Below are 21,883 nucleotides of genomic sequence, written 5' to 3'. Positions count from 1 at the left end.
ACATGGCTGGTTTACAGCCTGATATGATACTCCTTTACTTGAGGTTTTAACTGCAAATCAATTCTGCTTAGCCTAGAACAAACATCTGGTCCTTGCTTAGAAAACGAATTGAAATAACATCATGCCTGCTATCAGAGCACAGCTACTTGAACATCTGACAACAGTTACCAGCAGCACCTGATAGGAGGGACACATTTTCAGAAGAATAAATGCCCAGCTGTGACTAAAAACATATTTGGGTGTCTTGCTATAGTTCTGCATAAGAAAACAGCAATCATTTTTAATTACTAACATAATAAAATGAGGAAAAGCAGCTTGGCTCTTGAAAAATTAGGGAGATTCATCTCCTAGTCTAAATTAATATTAAGAAGAATTTATAAATATTTTCAGACAACCACAGCAGAAAAAAAAGCACACCAAACAACAAACATAACCACAAAGAGAAATCCAGGGAGAAAACGGCACTAAGGTACACACCTTTACACAACATGTTTGTCTAAGGGAAAATAGATACCTGAGCCAAGTATGCTCTTGAACTCCTTCTCTGAAAATATAAACTCATTTCCAAAGAGCTTACCCAGGGTATTTTTTTTCTTTTTCTTTAGGCAAGTATGAGAAATCATAAAATAAGATTGAAAATTGTCTCAGCATACACCTCATTTGCAAGTAGTAGACAGCTGCTCAATCTCATAAAGCTTACTTTTGTGTTGAAAAGGAAATACAATTCAGATAGTACTCTGGCTGGAGCTAACTGCTGCTACATTAAATAAGTACAAATATAACTTTTTCAAAACTATAAACGATGAAGTAGTCTCAATGAAAGGGAGATGAGAGCATAGCCGAGAATATATCCACATGATTTAAAAATAAACGTTAAAAATGCATTTATGGGGTGATAAGCAGGAAAGGAGCTGCTCTTCCAAAGCTCTGAGCATACAACCTGCTGGCTTCTGGTTTTCCAGTTTAATTTAGAGAAAAGGTTACAATCATCAATCTCATTCCACGAGCTGTCAGCAAAGCCAGTCCTATGTATTTCATTATTAAGGAGCCCCACTGAAGAGTGTTTTGAACATTTGCAATGGAGGTTAACTGGCCACTAGCCAGCTGCTCTGTACCTCTGCCCCTCCTTCTAATTCAAAAGTATATTAACTGAGGACAATTGCAGATATTCTCATCCATAATCTACAATGACAATGACAAACAGCAGATCAAATTGAAAGACACTTGAAGTCTCCCAAAATATTCAGTCCTTTGCATTTTGTTAGGGTTATTTATCTATCCTTCCTAAAAATTCCTAGCTACTGCTGATGAGTAAGGTTAAGAGTGGAAGAATATTATTGAAAACTACTTAGCAATATCTGTTTAATTTATAAACCTACAGTAGGTTACATTTTTGGTTAGTATATTATTTAAAAGGAAATTACATTTTATTAAGATAATTTTGTATATTAAAAATTTCTATACTTGAAAGTAATATTTTAACATGAAAATTTTTTAATCTCCACAAATTTCAGGAAAGACACTCCAAAACATGAGTTACTCCAGTCTCCTGGATTTTAAATACTTCAATATTTGTGTGATAAAGGTACTAAGTAACCACATTAATACTTGCACAATTCTGTTAATAAATACCTACTGTCATCCAAAGTTTTACAGAAATACTAGTTGATATTGAAAACATGTAAAAATATGAAATAAAATTATATGCACTTGCTTAACAAAAATACCTTCCACCTACCACTCATAAAAATAAAGAATTTTTAATGCAAGAAAGATGCTTACATGAAGAAATAACCAGTAGTACAAATGACCCAGCAATGTGGTGTTTACCACAGAAACTATGGAGTGTTTAATAATTCCTTCAAGTGGAAAAACACACATGCATCTCAGTGACATGATTCATTGACAGATATTTCCATCATAAATATAACAGAAACCCTACAGGCTGCTGACAGCAATGAAAGGTGAATGAGAGATTACTGAAATACAGCTAAATTGCGGGTGTCTTGAGACCTATGTTTCAGTTCACCACACCATTTATTTTTTGACAGTTCAAATTTTCTGTATAATCCAAAGGATTTATTTTGAAATCTAGACAGTCATTCATATCAGGGGGCAAACTTGTACTCAGTCTTTTGGAGCACTGACACATTTTAGCTCTCATAACACATCCATGACCAGTAGTCTGCAGCAATTTGCTCTGATTTGAAAGACCTGCCCAAGAAAAATCAAGCCCTCAGTTTTGACCTCCATATAATATCACATCATGGTTTAAATTAAAAAGGCCACAATTTCAGAAAACAAACCAAAAAACAAAAGAAGAAAAAACTTTTGTTTTTTATTTTGAAGAATGTATTATAATTTCTCCATAAGAAAAATACAGCAAGTAGCAGTGAAAATACCAATTAAGATCAAGGAGAACTGACATCACAAAAGAGGAATATAATAACTTTCCTTCCCTTTTTCTCCTATAACCAAAAGCAAGGACTAGACTGTTGGACAGTTCAACACAGCTCATCAGCAAACTGGAAGAACTACTGTCAAGAGCGGCAAGGATAGAAGTGAATGCAAAAATTGTACATCTTCACCAAAGGTTTTCCTAAAGAAGAATTTGCTAGGTACTCAACAAATTCAAAATCAAAATGGATGTTTCTTGGAAAATCTTCACTTTTGTACACTTATACTGTATTCCTTTTTTCTTCTCAGCATGGAAGCAAAACAGGTAAATCTGGGGCAAAAAAATAAAACAACCTAGAAAAGTATTCCAAATACAAAAATAATTCAGAAGCAACAACCTGTCTTGGGACATCTCTGATCTAATTTTGCAGATAAACTATCAGCCAATCTACTTCTCCAAAACCAATTTAAACTCCATCATAAAAACAACACTCTTCTTCTAGCTGCCACACTGTGGAAGCCATCCTCAGAGTATGATTCCAAAGATTAGAAACATGTTCCTTCTTTTTTTTTATTTCTTTCTCAGTTTCTCAAAGTAAATACATTTGCAGTCACTTCACTTTAACTTATTCTTGTGTTGAGTAAATTGTTTCCCTAAAAGCATTCTTACTCCTGCTTGATTGGAGAATATTGCTAGATATATAAATTGACAATAAAAAGAAGAAAAAAATAATGCTGAAAGCTTCTACAGAGTCAAATTGAAACCAGCTCACAAAAGGTGTCATTTTTATGGTAAGAATGACAGCACTGGTTCCAACCTTGACGTGATGGCACCTGCTCACATCTACAAAGCCTAATGGCTCTAATACTGCAAATTCTTTCTTTCCAACCAGGAGAGCGTGTGACAGATCGTACATCAAATGTACAAGAGCTGCTTCTGAGCACTGGAGGTACTTTATAATTCCCTTGGCTCCTCTGAGCAAACCACTGAGTAGTGACCTGGAGATGACAAATCCAGGTACCTGAGCACAAACGCATTTCATATTTTATCACTTTCTCAAAAAGCTGGAAATAATGACACCAGCAATCTGCCTTTAACCTAGAACTATAACAAGTGGGTCAAAGCTCTCATGGGAGAAGTTGTACAGCCAAGATATCGGGTTATGGATCTATTTTATGGATTTATTTTTTTCTATTTAGTGAAAATAGTGCTTGAGGCTTGCCTTAAAATGAGGAGAAAAAAATCCACTAAAATTAAAACTGAGCATTAAGTGTATATAGAAAAATATTAACAGGGTAATTTAAAAAAACCCTATGCAAAATGCCCTGTTTCCTGTCTTCCAGATCTTCTTGAATGGATTTCAAGCAACATCAGCTGAACCTAGTAATATAAACATTTGAAGTACTTACTACCTCTGGAGATTTGCAGGCCCTCTAAAGCGATTAGGGTTCAGTGTATCTGTGCCAGCCTTAATCCACTTCCCGAGATAACAGGCATATAAAATAGGACACATGTGCCACAAACCTAAACCAGGCAAGAAAAATAAAAGGCCAGCCCCAGATCAAGGAGAACCTCTAAGGAGCAGGATCAGACATGTCATACATGCTTTACAAAAGAACAGTACTTCACACAGAGGATATGACATCAAATCAGATAATACTTGGTAGAAGAATACGCAGTAAGATTCAGACCTGAGATGCTTTTATGTTCAGACCTTATTTACTTCTTTAGCAGGTTCTGATCAGCTACACTTGTATAAAGCCACTGATGAAGTACCACAAACTTCATGATGATGGAAGTCATCATTTCATGTGCAAAGGAAAATGGGGACTTAAGTTCTTGTTACTGGTTATGATGCATGGGAATTGTGATAACTGAACTCTCTGAAAAATTACCGGTCTACATTCACAGCTTGGGTAGTCACAAAAATAACTTTTGTAACTGGACAATGTACAGCCCTGACAGGAAAAAAAAATAGTATACTGCCTCATAGTGTCCTTCCTACATAATTTTTAGAATCCAAAACCAGTTTGGGTTGGAAGGGATCTTAAAGACGACCTAGTTCCAACACAACTTCCATGGGCTGGGACACCTTCCCCTATCCCAGGTTACTCAGAGTGCCATTCAGCCTGGCTTTGAATACTTCCAGGGATGAGGCATCCACAACTCCTCTGGGCAACTTGTTCCAGCATGTCACCACCCTCACAGTAAAGAAAATTTTCCGAATATCTAATCTAAATGTACTCTTTCAGTTTGAAGTCATTTCCCCTTGTCCTGTCCCTACCTGTCCTTGTAAAAATAAAGTCTCTGTCTGTCTTTCTTGTAAGCTCACTTCAGATACAGTTAGGTTACCACGAGGTTTTCTCTTTTCCAGGCTGAACTACCCTAATTGTCTTTGCCTTTCCTTGTAGGAGACATGCCCCATCCATTTAATCTTCTTGGTTCCCTCCTCTGAACGTGCTCCAACAGCTCAATGCACTTCATGTGCTGGGGAGCCCAGAGCTGGATGCAGCACTCCAGGTGGGAGGCACACAAATATACTCACAGTCAGTATAAGTTTGTTTTCAACACTCTGAGCTCCCAAAACAACAAGACAGCTTTTCTCTTTCTACATTTTTTAATCATCCTAGGATAGTATATGACAAGTGACAGACTGTGGAAGACTGAATTTTGCATCTTAAGCTTGGCAGGCAAAAATAGTGAATAAGTCTCTTCCTGAGACACAACCAGCCTCAGCATACTGATGCTGCTGCAGAGATGTGACATGGCTGGGCTGGGGCTCACAGTGCCTCTCACAGCAAAGCCCTGGGAAAACAGGTATGCCAGGCACAAGGCACCAACTCTGGTCCCTGCTATTCATTCAAAAAGTAACATATATACTATGTTGGTAAAATAGTGATAAGACAGTAAGTTAAGCTTGTAAGTTGGTGGAGGCTAGCTCCATGATTTTGATGAACAATTAAGAGAAATAGGGAGCAACTCAGTTTTTCAGATGCTGCCTGAGCCTAGGACCAGCAACAGCACCTCCTTCCTATTCCAGTGACAGAAAAGTAGGTCAGCATGATGGGGCCAAATAATACCACTATAAATCCCATCTCTGATAAGCTGTCCAAGTTCATTCTTGTTTTATTGCACATTGCTCTGGTTTCATCCAAATCCTCTTCTGCATATATTCTGTATTTCCTGCAGAGTGCCTGGTCTGTGGCAACATAACCCCTGTGGTTACTTCCCCTTTCCCCAGCACTGAGATGGCTCCACACAGATGTAGTCATTTGCCCTGAAGAGACTCACAGACACAATTTAAACAGAATGTAATAATGTACACAAACCACTAGCTCTGAGAGATTGTATTAATGATGTGCTTGCGCCACATCTAGGATCAAGTTCCTTCTAGAAAAAACGGGAACTAGAGGCACTAAACAAAAGTCCCTTCTTGTGTTTACTTATTAAAATCCACCAAATCCCAAGTATTTAGCTCAGAACATAATGAGAACAAAAAGAACCACATGAACTTCATCTCATAGTATGCCAGTAGTCTTTCTAAAATGCAACACAGAGGTTTGTGGCTTGCAATCATAATTATTACGGTCATTATAATCATTACTGAATCCAGAGCTACTCATGTGACTTCTGAATTAAAAGTTTTCATAACTCACAAATTGGGTGATCCTGTTATATTAAAAAAAAAATGTGTTCACTGTTTCCAGTTCATCCTCAAATAGTAGATGGTCCTTGCTTCCCACAGTTCTCTCTTGTTACAAACATTAGGCTATTGTAAATGCACACAGGGAGTACACATAACTACCCATGTAAATGCACGGCGATATCTGTGTGATAAACTGTGGAGGCACACCATGAGCTGTAAACACTTATGAGAAATACATTTCATAAGTAACTGGGATTTCCTCACCCAGGGCTGCTGTAGTGAAGGCACACAATAGATTATAAACACATATGAGAAATACATTTCATAAGTAACTGGGATTTCCTCATCTGTAGCTGCCCACAAGCACATTTCCCACTTATACGGGAAATGGTCTAACACCTGAGAGCCTGCCATTTCCAAAATCAGTTTATAGCAGATTACTTGTACCCCAGATCTAAGAACAAACCTTTACAGTTCCTATTCTCTCCTGTGCATAGCCAAAATTCTACCATCTTCAGTTCACTTTAAAAAAAACCAAAAACCAGAAAATTAACATTGTGCTCTTTTGGAAAAGGATTAATCTTAACCAACTTTATGCATCTACAGCTGAGCTAGTCACCAGAGGACCCCTTGGTCATTCACAGGGATAAACTAGCACTTGAAGGACTTAATTCAGCTGCCCAACTGTAGATATTTATCTTAGAATATGACAGGTCCTGTAGTAGCAGTGACCATGAGGAAATCACACCTCTGATGCTGGCATTCATATTGCAGACATTTATGAGCCAGGAGACCTGTCAGAGGTGACTTCCAGGCAAAAACGCCTTAGACTTCTAGAAAAGGGGATGTTTTCAGCTTTTTGATAGAACCTGACATTTTATGTCAACCTTCAAAAACTCAGGAAAACCACCAAAAATTGTGTTTGTTGTTCATGGAAGAATTTCCATACTTCACACTGAAAGGTTTTGCAGTCTCCTTCAATTACCAGTAACTTACAGACTCAGAGAGGGGGAAAGGAGGGCCTATAGATCTCCAAAATCTCCTAAAATTATATTTTACTGCAGTAAGTTAGGTCTTTAGGTGATGGGGCTCTGCAATACAAATTTTTTTGTTAGGGACACATAACTCACAAATAGCAAAGCAATGAGGAATTTAGATAGACCATATACATACATATGATTATGCAAATATATATATATATATATATATGTAATATACCTGAATATGCACTCTCCATAACCTACTCCTCTGCATCTTTTTATTTCAATTCCAAACTGCTGCTCACCCATAAGCTCATTTGGAGGATTTTCCAAGGGAAGCCAGTGGCCTTTCTCCCTAACTCTGTTTTACAGCTCATTCACATGGAAGACAGAATGTGCCTGCCACTCCTTTTCCTACCCTTGCTGAATGGGTCATTTCATTTGGGCTGGGGTTGTTTCCTCTCTCTTTTGTCTTTCTCTGAGAGATATACTAATGAGAAAGATTAGTGGCTACTCTCTATCCTGGGGCCAGTGGTTTCAAGTTTCCAAGTGGTGTTGTACTACCCGACCAGAAGAAAACAGAATTTTAAGCACATGGTGATCAACTTATTGCTTCTCTGATGCGTGAGGAAGAACTATAGTAGTGTGAGGCTATAAGCTGTAATTTAAAAGATTGTGCTAATTGTCTAGTGGAAATTTCAAGATTCTCTAATTTCCCAGTCTTTCAGCCTCTTTTTTGAGACCTTTACGTTAGAGGCATTGAGGAGACTTTGTTTTAAATTGAGAGGAATCAGTCTAGAGTCCCTGATATGTGTTTGATCCACAGCGAAATGATCCTCCTTTTTTGTGTTTTCTCCATTTCCAACAAACCTGACTGGGAATAGATTACCACACAAAGGTATTAATCGAATTCTTAGGAAAGTACTGCAAGGAATAGATTGATTGATGGAAAATGTCTTTCCTAACTAACTCTGCGGTTTCTGAATATGAAACCAGTTACAGATTACAGGGATAGGTGCTGATGTGCTAACACTGGTTAGGCTCATATATTTTCACAATTTCTTAACTGTTTACTTGCTCTCACCCCAGTAGAGCAATGGAGGGACTATTTTTCTCACTCTTTTGGATACAAATTTAAATGCTTTCACATAAAATGAAACAATCTTCCTGGGCTGTCAGGTTAAATCAGCAATCTTCTACCACACCAGAATTAGGGATAAACCCTTTCTTACAGAGTAGACACATAGCTTCTGACATTTCAGCAGCTTACTGCTCCAAAGCAATTTCACACAGGGCAAGCATGGGTTTTCACATAGTTCACAGTGTAGTTTTAACCTGTTTTCCTTTAGACCATTTCCTGGGCTAAAAAGAATGAATCCTGCAGGCAATATTAGACATGGAGACAGTTTTCCTGCCCTGTGAACAATTTTGAAAGATGGAAGACAATCAGACAATCTTCTCATTTCACACTATCAGAAGGGAAAAAAAAAAAGAAAAAAAGAGGAAGGGATGCTTCTTTTAATTAAACAACAGAAAATTACAGCACAGGACATGAGATGCTGTGCACACTACTTCATTTTTTGCTTGATCCATGGCTGTGTTTCAGCCTGTTCCAACTGGCACCCTTCAAGAGGAAGATTGGGTGTGGTTTGGGGATAAATCACACCAGCAGCTGCTCCAAATAAGTTATAAACAAGAGCTTCAACATCCCTGACTCCCTGTGATGCACTGTGACACAGTCCCAGCCATTTTGTGCTGTCCTGTACAGCAATCACACAATCCTTTGCATGCCCTACACTGAGACAACACAAATCCTTCATTTTCCTGCCATCAAAGCACCCTGTCACAACTCTCAATGCGTCTCCTCAAATAAATATTTTAACCACTTAGACCTTAGAAAACATGCGGAAAAATAGTGATATCTTGGGATGCAGGGGAGTCTCAGGTCCAGTGCTATCTATGTGTGCACTGAGGGCCAGCCTGCCTTAGAGGGGTCTGATCTGACTTTGAACAGACACACAGAGCTTTGTGCAGCAGTCACAATAAATAAAGCAACCAAGCTCCATCCACTTACCCCTTAACAGGCAGGACCTGGGTACTTAACCAAATCCAGGGGTTCACATGCAAGAAAAACCCCCAGATCACAGGATTTGGGAGCTTAATAGTAGATTATTTATTAGCCTTCTCAGGCCAGTCCCTTCATCTTTTCCCCTAGAATCCTTCTATAGCTGTACAAATAATAAAACATTTAATAGATGGAAAAAAAGACACCTATGGCCCTGAAAGCTTAAATTCCTGTACCAATGTGTACAAAAATGGTATCTGCTAAAAGACTAGTAACTGGATTCAAGCAGACTGTTTTCTTCTCTGTGTTTTTGACCAGAAAAACCTTTTGTAAAAATTAGCTGCAAATTATACGTTTCTGTGAGTTTTCATTTTGTGAGAAAGGCCCAGATTAGCTTTATGTGAGGACCACACACTCTCTTGCACAGAAGATGTTGATGCTGATGAATTGCTGCTTTCAGCTGTGGGATTTAATTACTCTCATTCTCTACAGCTGGTGTTATTGTGTGGCGATGTGTTTGTCTTCTGACACCTGGGGGGTAGGATGAAGTAAATTTACTATATTCATGGTGCCAAAGGGACAGTTTGAATAAGAAATGCTGCAGTAAGACCTGCATGACTATGTCCTCTGGCATGAATGATGAATCCAGGTCCTTTAGATCTTGTTTTCTAGACGTGCTTATAGACTGGAAGCATTTTTTGAAAAATGTTATAGGAAAATTACACTAATGTTAAGCCTATTTTGACAAGGTGAAGGAAACAAATTATATCGGCTGATGTCTATCTAGCCCGTATTCCTGATGCCTTTGCCTTCATTTTTACAGGCTGCCAGGGTCACTAATCCTACTCATTTTCAGTTTGTCAGTCAATAATCACTTATGTGGCACTATGTCTTTGGAAATGACAGCTGAGACAGGATCTGATGCAAAGCCTTCTTTCCACAATGCCTTCCTAAATTCCAATCTGAGCTGGCTGAAAGGACCAAATACTCTATATCTGGTAATGACATGTTCACCAAGCTTGTCATGAACAAGGTTTTGGGGAACGTTACAACACCTCTGTCTGTCAAATGTCTCTGCTTTGATGCAATAATGAAGTCATACGAAGCAGAACAGTCCCTGTTATTGGACATTAATGAGAGTCAACTTTTTTGTTTTGCTCTAAGGCATTTTAATTGTATCACAAGCAGAGACCATCTGGCTTAAGAATGAATATTCAGTATCTGCTGCAGATGCAGAAATACTTGGGGAGGGAAATGTTATTTCCTGGTTTCCAGTTTGCATGGTACCCAATGTTAAAGCTGGTGTGTTGCACGCTAAGCTAAATTGCAATTTGATGCTCAATGAATGACTTTTTAGGTTATTACTATCTCATTAATTAGTTAGTGTTTATTAGTTTGGACTTTATCTCTTCAAAAGAAGATGAATTTATGTTAAAAATCACTAAGGAATAACATACTTGACTACATTCTGCAGAGGACTGGTTCAGCTCATCAGGCTTTATTTACCGAGAAGTCATAGGGATAGAAATAATTTTTTAGGAATAAACATAATTTATCTCTTATGTGACAGGCGCAGCCCATGCTTATGAGAAATACAGAGAAAATATTTGCAAAGTGCAAATTTAGAGTATCACAGCAGACAATAACTTTTCTAAGAAAGAATTGAGCTGAGAAAGAATGAAACCATCCCTTCTAAAGGGCAGCCATCAATTTCACAAATTTTATGACTGTCGCCAGAACCTTTAGTGTGGTCTATCTTATTTCTACAGGAATGCCTCTCACTGCAACTTGTGATTTGGACAAGACTTTTCTGAGCCATGTATAAAGTGTGGAATATAATGTTTTGCAGTTTTAAGAAAATCAAGCTGTTTATACTTTAAATTATGCATACATATAATGGCCTATTTACAAGACTGTAGGTCAATTTGTTTAAGTGCCTAAATGTCTTGAGGCAGCTCCAAGGTGGATGTTGAGCCACCAACCTCATCTGCCACACTGAGCTGCCTCAGTGAGGATGGGGGCCAGGCTGCAATCCCTAAGAGGAATTTGACTTGAACATAACCAGTGCTGGCAGAAATGCATTGAAAATTAGTGGGGGCTCTGGCACTTTATTTTGGAATTAAATCAAACAAGATGTTGACTCTCTCCTGAGGGAATGAGATGTGATGCATTTTCTCACTGAAGCTCTCTGGGCTGTGCAGGGTCTCAAGAGTTGCCGTGTTGCAGCGAGTGAAGCAATTTCCACATTTAGAACCCACTCTGGAATACTTCAGGGTGACAATAGTTTGTTAAGTCAATATGATTAGAGAGCTATCACCTCATTTTCACTGCATTACTGCCATAATCCTAGAAGGAAGATTCATATAAGTGCTCAGGAACAAAATTCCAGGGGAGAAAAAAAATCCATACTACCAACTATCAGCTAATATTACCAGACAAGTGAATTTTCTTCTACTTGCTTTCTTACTTTTCTCACGGGAAATTTACCCTAATGCACGACACCAACACAGGACTCAAACAGGCTTGAATGTTGAATACTCCAGCCCTCTATAGAGCACTATTAAATTTGCCAGGCAGGCTTTCAATGTGAGCTGGCTGTGGAGCTAAACATCTCTTTGTGATGCCAAACAGGGTGTGCCTCTGGGATTAAGCACTCCCAAACACACAGATATATCCTAAGCAATAAGCAAAGAGTAGAAGTTGGAACTGTAGCTCAGAGGTCCAAGGGAAGATGGGAAGAGAGAAAGTAGGAATTTCCCTCTCCTCTGGCTTTTGGGAAAAACACACGGAGTGTTAGATAAAAATATGAAAATCTCTACCTTGATAACTGAAACATTCAGATATCTAAACCTGAGGTTATTCTGACTCAGAAAGCAATTGATACCTTTGCTTTTCAGGCAGTATAGGCATCACTGTTCCATACAGATCAGTATGTCTGTCTGTCACCTATTTCAAGGCAGAATTTCTTCTGAGCAGTATGTCATTCAAAGAGGAAAGAAGTGATCAGGAACCATCAGTGACAAGACTGTTAGAGTTGTAAGAATGGGAATCCCTCTTGTGTTAAATCATTGTAAATGTTCAATGACATCCAATTCAGTGTCTAAACATCACCAGTATAATACAAAAATGTCTCCTGGGCATATCAATAAAACTGTGTGGAATTGAGTGCTGTAAACAGCAAGAAACTGGAAACTCACTCTCAGATGCAAGAATTTAGTCAGAATTTTGTGTCTCCAGAGGAAATTCTAAGCACAACATAAAAATCTACATTAAACTTTTATATTAGCAAGGTGAAGTAAGTCCAGTGAAAAACACTGCCACTCAAGACTGATATTTAAAATGGCAATCACAAGAGGCAAAACAAGTTTAATGTACATGGTTTGGCAAAGCTGCAGTCTGATTATTTAAGAATGCATCACAGACTATGAGCATTCTTATTACAATTTTATTGCAATATTCAAGGTGCACTCAGAAGATACTATTCTTTTTAAAATATGGGTTTATTTGTTTGCATCTTATTTTACAGTCGCTCTTCTAGCCTCCAGTTCATTTCTGAAATGAAAGCAACTGATATTTCCATATCAAAGTTTAAAATTAATTTCCTTTGTGGGACATGCTCCTTGATGCAAAATACTTCATTTTAATTAGGACATTTAATTTTCTCTAATGGAATCAGGTTCCATTTACTTAATCCAAAACTACTTTCTGAAAGAGCTGTAAGCAGTACATTTTCTCAGCACAAGCCCTTCAAAGGCCTGTGTGCATGAGGAGATTGCACCTACACAGCTAAACTGATTTCAGCTTAATCTACTTACACCCCTACAAAACATTACCCATAACTGAGTCTGCCCCACTCCTGGATCCGTTTTATTAAACAACTTTTTCTTTCCTAGTGCAGACCAAGATTGGATAGTAAAAAAATCAAGTACCATTACAAGTATGGGTTAGAATGAAAAACCTAATTAAAAACTGTCCCATCTCCCTGAGTACAAGTGTCTAGACTCCACATCTGGAGCACAGCCACCTCCCACTGCCACTTTTGCACAACTTTCCCCTTCCCTTTGCCCTCCTCTCTGCAACATGTTGCGTACATGTAGACCATGACAGATCATGTCTGCTTCTCTGTAAGAGAATGTACAAGTCATTTCTGAGGAACACTTTGCATAATCTGGCTCCATGTTAGGATGATGTCCTGCCCCCATGCATGCACAGAAGCACGTGGATAGATCAGGGCAGAGATAACCAGTGCAGAGGCACAGACTGTGAAAGGCATTCGCTTTCCCTGCTCTGACAGCTTGCTCCCTCCATTTAAAATAAATGTTTGTTTGCTGGAAAGCCTGTCTTTATTGATTTTGTACATCTCATCAGCACAGAGAAATGCAATAAATACTATGCAGTATTGTAAACTCTGAAACCCCTTCAGCTCCCGGTTGACTGCAGCTTTCACAGTGCAGGGGCACAGCAACAAAATGATTTAAAAAACAGAATACCTTGAAAAATAGCCAGGCTGTCATCCATTTGACCACTTTCACAACCCAAAAGACATGCTTGTAGAGCTCAGTATTCACTACTCCAGGGTCTACTACATTAGCAGTCACATGGCTTCCATTTGCAGTCAGAAGATGCTGTAGTCGATAGGTAAATAACACAAGGGCAAGTTTGCTTTGGGCATAGGCTCCATGGGGTGAATACGAACATCTGTACACAGGAGAGAAAAAGAGAGGGAGATGCATGTAAAAATAACCAGAAGGAGAACAGAATTGCACAAATATCAAATGTACCACATGTTGCAATACCCAGATATACACTGAGTCGTCAGAAGAAACAGCTTTTCACTGGTAGGCGTGTTGTTTACTCAAGTTCTAGTGATTATTCCATCCGACATCAAGTCTTATTTATAGCAGGGAAAAATATTAAAATAAAATTACTCAATACCTGCCAGAATCTCTCTGTCAAATTCTGTAAATTAGAAATGCTGAGGCATCAGTCTTGGGGCTCTATCACCTAGAGGCCCTCAAAATTCTCTCCCCTCTTTCTCTGTGCTCTTTCCAAACATACACACTCCATTCCTGCCTATTAAATCCATGACTGGCCATACTACTTCTTGTTGCTATTGTTATTTCTACTGCATCAGTACCTACCAGTTGAAGGCTCCTGTATTGGGAAAAGTGCAGATGAGTAAGGTATTCATTGCAGCTGCCCTGGTCACACACCAGACTGTGCACAGCTAAAAATGGATAAAAAGATGGGGCAAGGAGCGAAGCTGCAAGTGTAACCACAGTTTACAGGCCCTATACAGCCTTTAAAGCACAGATGGTTGGCTGGGTCTGCTCCAAAGAGGTATGATGAAGGCACACAAATTCCAGGAGTTACAGCAAAATATTACCTGTTGAGACCCCTTTGCACCTCTCTCATCTGGATGTCAAATGTGCTTGTCTTTCAAGCCAAGCTTTCTAGGAACTGCTGAGTTGGGTTTCATTGCATGCAGGCAGCGGTACTTTCTTTTTCTTTTTTTTTTTAATAAGCAGGCTAGTTACAGGCAAATTAGCAGGCATGTCACTTAAAACGCTGTTCCTGACTGGGGGCCTCAGCATCACTTGCACAAATTCCTATGCCATAACAATTCACTCCTGTAATTACTCCAGCCTCTCATTTAACCTTTTTTTTGTGCTTAGCAGAAGCAAAGGTAAATGGTGGCATTACAGATGGCTCATAAGCAAAGCAGGCAGGAGCCTAAAGCGACAGGCTCCTGGGAAGAGTGAAACCCCTGCAGCCCCCATCTGTTTTGCCTCTGCTAAAGCCTGGGGAGGCGATGCTGCATGCTGCAGCTGCTGCCCATGGGGACACGGGGGTTAGGGTCCCTGCAGCAGCAGAACCTCAACCTGTTGGTGAAAGGGGATAGAGGGGCAGCCACCCAGGAACAGACCTCTCTTTCCTAGTTCCTCCCCTTCCCCTAGATGTTGTCCTGTCTCTGTGCTGGCTGCAGCTACAGCTCCATCCTCTACACCTTCACCCTGAGTGCAGGAACTGCCCAGGCTAGGGATGCTCTTACTCTGCTGGGAAGCTTGCCTGTGATTTCTGTGGCTGTTACTATGTGCAATTTTTTTATTTTGAATGAATAGTAAACATATGAGTTCATTTTGTTATCTCATTCTTGTTGAATATCTTATTTATAATATCCTGTGCACTTCATCACAGAAAGCCCTTGATGTTAAGAATCAGGCTGACTGTCTAGAGGTATAAGGCTACTGAAGCAATTTGACTGTCCATGTTATCTGAAAGGACTCAGAAACGTGGAGACACCACATTAAATAATACAGCTTAGCCACAGGAAGTAAAAGACAATGACACTGAACCTCCAGTGCACCTCTTTCTTTTTTTTTTTTCTTAGTCTCTTTTCTTGTACAGGCAAATCACAAGCAGTCTACAAAAGCAAGATATAAACTGAGAACCAAAAAGGGCAGCTGATCATAAGTGGCCCTTGCAGCAACCAATGGCCTCAGCTGTACTGTGCTGGATAACGTACCTCCATTATCATAAAGATATCAGCTGCACCTTTGGGCAAAATGGCTATTTAAAGAGAAGAGAACAATCACTGCATGAATATAAAAGTGACTTGGCATTAGTCAGGAAATTGCAGTTACATTTTAAATTCAGTAACGTCCACGCTCTGATTTGAGACTCTCAAAATGTCACCTTATGCTTCATGCATATTCCAACCCCTCTAACTTGAAGGACCAGATCCTCAGCTGCTGCAAGCTCCTCCTGTGCACAGCCGTGCGGGGCAGAGCTCCCAGCACCCATGGGAAGCAGCGTTCATCCCGAGCCGCCTCCGGCAGCCAGCTGGCAGCTAACCCTGGCACTCCTCCATCAGCGCCACCGTTCCCCGCTGAACGCAAGCCGGGGCACGGGACAAGCCTCCCCAGCTCAGCTGGAGTGATCTTGTCTGGCAAGTGCCTCACAGGGAAGCAGAGCTGGGGACTACTCTGACTTGTTCTTCCTGGGTCTAGTCTGGCCTTCAGTAATGTTCAGATGCCAGGCAGGAGGATGCTGAGTGCTCCCCATGACTTCCCATTCCCACATTCTGTGTGAGTGCTGTTTTGACTTACCTTGTGGTAATGAAGCTTGAACTACAAGGGCTGGATCCTCCAAAGCCTTGTATTTTGCATAGATACGTATGTCAAAGAAGCATGAGTGCTGAGAAGATATAAAAGCTACCCAATCAATGAGGAAGCCTTTTATATCACAGTGCAGAGATGCAAATGATGTGCAAGGCAGCCAGGAATCAGACTTCAGTAACATAATACAGATATGAAAAATATAAAATTGGATACATAGAGCAAAATCTTTTGGCAGAGCCTATGCATTGATTACCTTCTCTCTTCCCAATTTCTGTGTGTGTGTGTCTTTTGCTTTCCAGGAATCTGACATCAATGGACTACATAAGACAGGAATAACGTGACATAGAAATGATGGGGATTTCTGTTGAACAACTATTTTGTTTGTCAGACCTCATTTTAGTAGAATCATGTTGTTTAAATGCCACATTGAAAAAATATATCAACACTGGTTATTTCACTTCATTGCATCCAGTGTTGACTTTATGCATCAGAAAAGTAGAAAAATAGCACAGGACCACAGAGGTATCTGTACTTATACCACGATTCTGTCTCCTATGCACACACATGTAGAATCACAGAAGGGTTCGGGTTAGAAGTTTAGATATCACCTACTCGCACAGCCCTACCATAAAAAGAGTCATCTTTCCACTTGCAAGGCTGCTCAAAGTCCCATCCTGGCTTTGAATGGATGGGGCGTCCACACTGTCTCTGGACAAACCATTCCTGTGCCTCACCATCCCCATCATAAAAATTTCTTTCTTTAGTCCAATTTAAATCTATCCTCTTTTAGTTTAAAGCCATAACATGTATTCCTCTTACACATGGAATTATCTGGCTTTATGCATCTAAATCTAGCCTCTCTCAGCACTTTATGCTCTGTATGCACATTTTTTACCATGAATAAAAGTATAATTTCATACTAAGTAAAATAATATTGACATTATGCATTTCCACATTTTCTAAAGGTTCCAAAATGGTTATGAAATCAAAGTGCATATAAGAGGCAAACCATGCAAGCAGAACACAGCTCACCAGCAAACTGTGCTAGCAGAGCAGTGCACAATGAGGTACCTATGATGTTTGGACGTTTGAAGACACTGCTTTACCCTGCTTTGAAGACACAGGGTGTTGATGCTAGGCAATCAGACTCTTAGGCAGAGAAACTCTGCTTCCTAACTTGACAACCAGCCAGGCAAAAAGACTGGTAGCTCCCGGTGGTAAGTGTGGGTGCTGGTCAGTCAGCTAGAGAGCTAAGGAGGTACAGGTGCTGGATGCCCAGGGATACATCCCAAAAAACACTGCTCACCCAGCTTGAGTGGTGCCAGACAGCATGTGCTGTGATAAGGCAAGCTTGTACACAGTCAGCAGCTAGGAAAAGTGGAGCAAGGACTTGATGAGAAGAAGTTCAGTGGGAAAGCACAGCATGCCTGGCATCAGTAGCTTGGAGAAGTTCGTGCTCACTCCCTTGTTTGAGTGGGGCTTGCTGTGGACAACTCTTCCTACCACAGAAAACAGTGGCACCCCCAGGGGATGCCCCTCCAAAGCATTTTGCAGAGTCAGTGCCGATAAAACAGGGAAATGCACAACTCACTAAATAAAAAGTACGGGAGAAGTTAAGGCAGGCAGAATTTAATTCGCTGCTTTGAAATCTGTCCAAGAGAGCACCAATTCACAAGACCTTCTCCTTCTTTTGAAAATAGTGTTTTATGGATTCAATGCTGATGAATAAAGGATCAGGATAAAGCAGGTTCTGCATTTTGTGTCCAATTAATTCTTAGCAGAAGTTCTTACTTCTGGCTTAAGATTTTTGTGATGTAAGCTACAGATTTGATTTACTATTACAAAAATTAGGGAGGAGAAAACAAATTAATTGTTTTGAATTTTTGAAAGAACAAAATAAGTAGGTATTCCATTCTGGAGTGAGTGACTTGAGGTTTGCTGATTTTTTTCCTCCTTCTTTTTTTATTTTTTCTTCTTTTCCACTAAAAGCTGATTTGCTGATTTTGCCACTTATCTCCATGGTGCTGTCTCCAGCAGCAGTCTCCCTATGGAATGTATTTTCAAAAAGAAATGAGAAGTCAGATTTCAAACTGAAGCCTGCAGTGGCTAATTAGGTGTTTAAATATGGACTCAGCTGCTATCCCAGTTTGAAAACTGGATTCATGTTTAGCACATCTCTTGGCAGTCTTACTTGTTTCTCCTCAGGTTGGCTTTAGTTGGTCTGTTTTTTACACTTATGTCCAGTGATCCCATATTTAGTAAAGAGCACTAAGTGAGGTCAGGGTACCCACTGAGTAACAGGGGAAGCTGTGCTGCTCAGCACAGATCACTTCCTTCACCCTCCTGTGCACGGGGCTCTCTTGCTGCTCTCAGCTTTTCCACTGCCATTGAGGGCTCCTTTTGCATTGCACAGACACGTAATAGACATTATGGACTCACTGACAACACCCTGTACCCCTCCACATCTGCTTCAGCAGAAGAAGAGCACCTTTGACCACCCTGACTGGCACACAGGTCAGTTTAACCCAGCTAGTGCTAGCCACTGAACCTTTCCTGATGTGAACCTTTCACAATTGCCTTGCACGTCCTCCTCCTTTCACCTGTCACCATGCACCCCAATTTCCAGTGTGTTAATCTGCCCAGAGGGCAGAGTGCACCAAGATCAAACTGCAGAAAACCCAACTGCTATGTGCTCCATTAAAAGGCAAGTGATGCAAAACGTGGCTGACATGCTGGGCTTTTTAATGAAAGGCCACAGAAAATTTCAATATATGCCTTAGGATGAATCAGGGAATTAAGCAAAACATTGGCTTGCTGTATTAAAATGACTAACACTTCCTAATGATTTATGTATTAATCTTGCAATACATCATCACCATTGCTTAGTCAAGACTATAAAAGTCTATTATTAAACACTCATGAAGCTTTCACAGTCTTAAATTTTCTTTCTTCAGGGAATGCAGCACAGGGTTTTTCAAGTTTTGATAGAATTTGCAGCTTATTTTGAAGCAGCTAGAGAAATGTATTGGAAAATAAACATGTCTTTACCAGTTATCACAAGCAGTTTCTTTTTCTTATGATAAAGTTTGAGTCCTAAATATTGTTTATTAGATTAAAGCAGGCTTCCTGGCAGCCTACATACATTTATTCTGTGAACACATTTTCTGAGTCTCATTAATTGTGATTTTCTCTCAATAAAAACCAACCAACCAACCACAAAAAAAAACCAAAAAACCAAACAGAAATAGAAACAATAAGAAAAGACCAGGCTGGGGAAATGAGAATAAGTATATTGCCACTGACAGCAATTTTACCAATTGAAATAAAGAAACAAATACATTAGTAAAACAAAGCTCAAATCTAAGGTATTAACTTCTCTACTTTTGAGATGCTGTTGCAGTTCTGTTTTGTACAGCAGCTGTTCTGTTACCAGCTCCTACTACAGGCTACTGCACAGTCACTTATCTCATGGCTGGGCATTTTGTATGTTCCTGAGCAACTTCTCATGTACTTCTTCATGTACATTTCTTTCATATATGTGATATGTAACCTTAAAAAATAAATTGGGGCAGTATAAATATAACAGTTAGGGTGGCTGAAACATAAACCTTGAGTGAATAAGGAATGCAGCATTACGGACTCCTGAAGAGCCCTCATGACCCTGTGATGAACTTGTTCAAAAGGAAGGCTAGCAGACCAACACATTAAATTAGTGGTTCTGCACAAGGTAAAAAGCAAATCCTTCATGTCCTAATTTGTGGCATGGGGGTTACTTAAGCACTCATAGGCCAGTGGCAGAGAAACCCATCTTGCCTTCCATTCCTCTTCCTGCAGCGAGCTCTGGTTCCACACGTTGCTCACACAGCTCTGAACAAATCCAGCCTTTGTCTGGCATCTTTCAACTGTATTAAAATAACATTTTTCTTCCTAAAGTTAGAGTGTAAGGGTAAAAGCCCAGAGGTGGGAAATGCTCTCTCTCTCTAGCAGGTAAAGTGCTGGTAATGGTCTCAGTAACTGGTATCCCAGCAGATCAGTGACTCCTGCCTTGTGCTTAACCTACAACACAGTGGGAGACACAAACTGGAAGCTGGGTGGTGTTTTGGTTTTTGTTTCTTTTTTAAAGCCATGCTTCCCAGCCTCCAGCACTTCACTGTCTATACACATGGCATTGAGTGACTAGCCCCTTCTAATAGCCTTTAGGAAAAGCAGAGGGAACAAAAATTAACCTACTGTCTCTTGAGGACCACACTTAGTAAAGAAACATAGAATGTCTTCATTTTAAAATCATTTGTGAAAGTTAAAATAAGCCACGGCTTGTCATCCTGGGCATTACTGTCATCCAGATGGAATCAGAGCATCATTTTTCATTTGGCTGATCCCTACTCCTAATGGCAGGAGGTGAGATGCCGAGAGCTATTCTGGTCTACTGAGAGTTGCTGTGTGCAGCTCAGCTGCTGTGTGCTCAGCATAGCTCTCAAATGCATATAACATGGACTCAAAGGCTGGTCTTCTCAAAGTCTCACCAGAATCAGCACCTTTAAAGAAGTAAAATTTTTCTGTTTGTGTACCGTTAATGCCAATCTCAAATGTTTTGGATTATTTTAAATATCCATGTCAAATTCAAGTTAAAATTACTGTAATTCCATTCTTCCAGGAAATATACACTGCTATTTAGAATTATATAAATTGCCACTTTTCTACAGTCAGGACATTTGATGCAGTGTTAAGTACATGCTAACAGTTTAAGTGGTATTTGAGTATAATAGTATCCCTTCATTCAATTAAAAATCTCCATTAAACAAATGAATGAGTAAATATATAAAAGGAAGCAAGGGTTTGCATTGCTTTACCCAAGAAGAAGACCTACATTCACAGCCAAAAGACCTACATTTTGTGTCCTAATGACCCTTTTGAGGGATGGGGAAACAGCATGGACACATATCTTTTCATATTATCTCTTGGGTAATCTGGATCTCAGGTTATTGAAGAGTGCCACACATCTTGTAAGATTATCTATAGGATTATAAATGGGGGGAGGTACTCTCCACCCACTTGTGGAAAGCTTCCTACCTCTCCTGCAACAGAGCTTTTAAGCTGAAAGAAGTAATTGGGGGTTTTATGGTTTCTTTGCTTCCACCAGAATGCACATAGGACCAAAAAACCCCTCAGCAATAACTTGAATAATCAAAAATATTCTTTAAAAGCATCTTGAAATTGGTGAAGACTTTTGCAGATTAGCTGCAAGTTCTGAGCTTTTCATTCAGTTCCTCAAAAGGAACTGTAGGGTCTGAATACACATAATGATATGCTGCCATTTCAAATTCAGAGCAGTGCACCAACTGTGGCTGGCAGATTTACAGTAGATTATGTTGGTGTATATGCCAAGATAATTTAAGGTTTAATTGTGGTGGGCTCAACCTACTGCACAGCCTTGGATTTAAGAAGGGGCTGAATGTGTTCTGCAAGAGCAAATATTCACCACACTGAAGGACTTGTCTGCCTTACCAGAGATGTGCCTGCAAAATAATTTTACCTTTGAGATATCTATAACTACTGTGCAGAAAATGCTATGCCATAAATCATTGTTTACAGAAATAACAAAAGATTAGCAAGTCTGGCACAACATACTTTTGAAAATCAGTTTCTGCTTATTGAAACAATTTAATAACTTCT

The 21,883-nt window shown here is 39.7% G+C and overlaps 1 protein-coding gene across 1 annotated transcript in view; it reads right to left on the bottom strand.

Moving 5' to 3' along the window:
• Positions 1-21,883, bottom strand: part of DHRSX (dehydrogenase/reductase X-linked) — a 211,867-nt gene that overhangs the window by 17,802 nt on the left and 172,182 nt on the right. The window contains exon 6 of the mRNA XM_042779033.1: positions 13,580-13,787. Within this exon, the coding sequence (XP_042634967.1) occupies positions 13,580-13,787 (208 nt within the window). The remainder of the gene's footprint in view (positions 1-13,579; positions 13,788-21,883) is intronic.

Source organism: Catharus ustulatus, chromosome 2, assembly GCF_009819885.2.
Source record: "Catharus ustulatus isolate bCatUst1 chromosome 2, bCatUst1.pri.v2, whole genome shotgun sequence".
In the NCBI taxonomy this organism is placed as follows: Eukaryota; Metazoa; Chordata; class Aves; order Passeriformes; family Turdidae; genus Catharus; species Catharus ustulatus.
The sequence above is the reverse complement of the archived record's forward strand: the minus strand, read 5'-3'. Positions and strand labels throughout refer to the sequence as shown.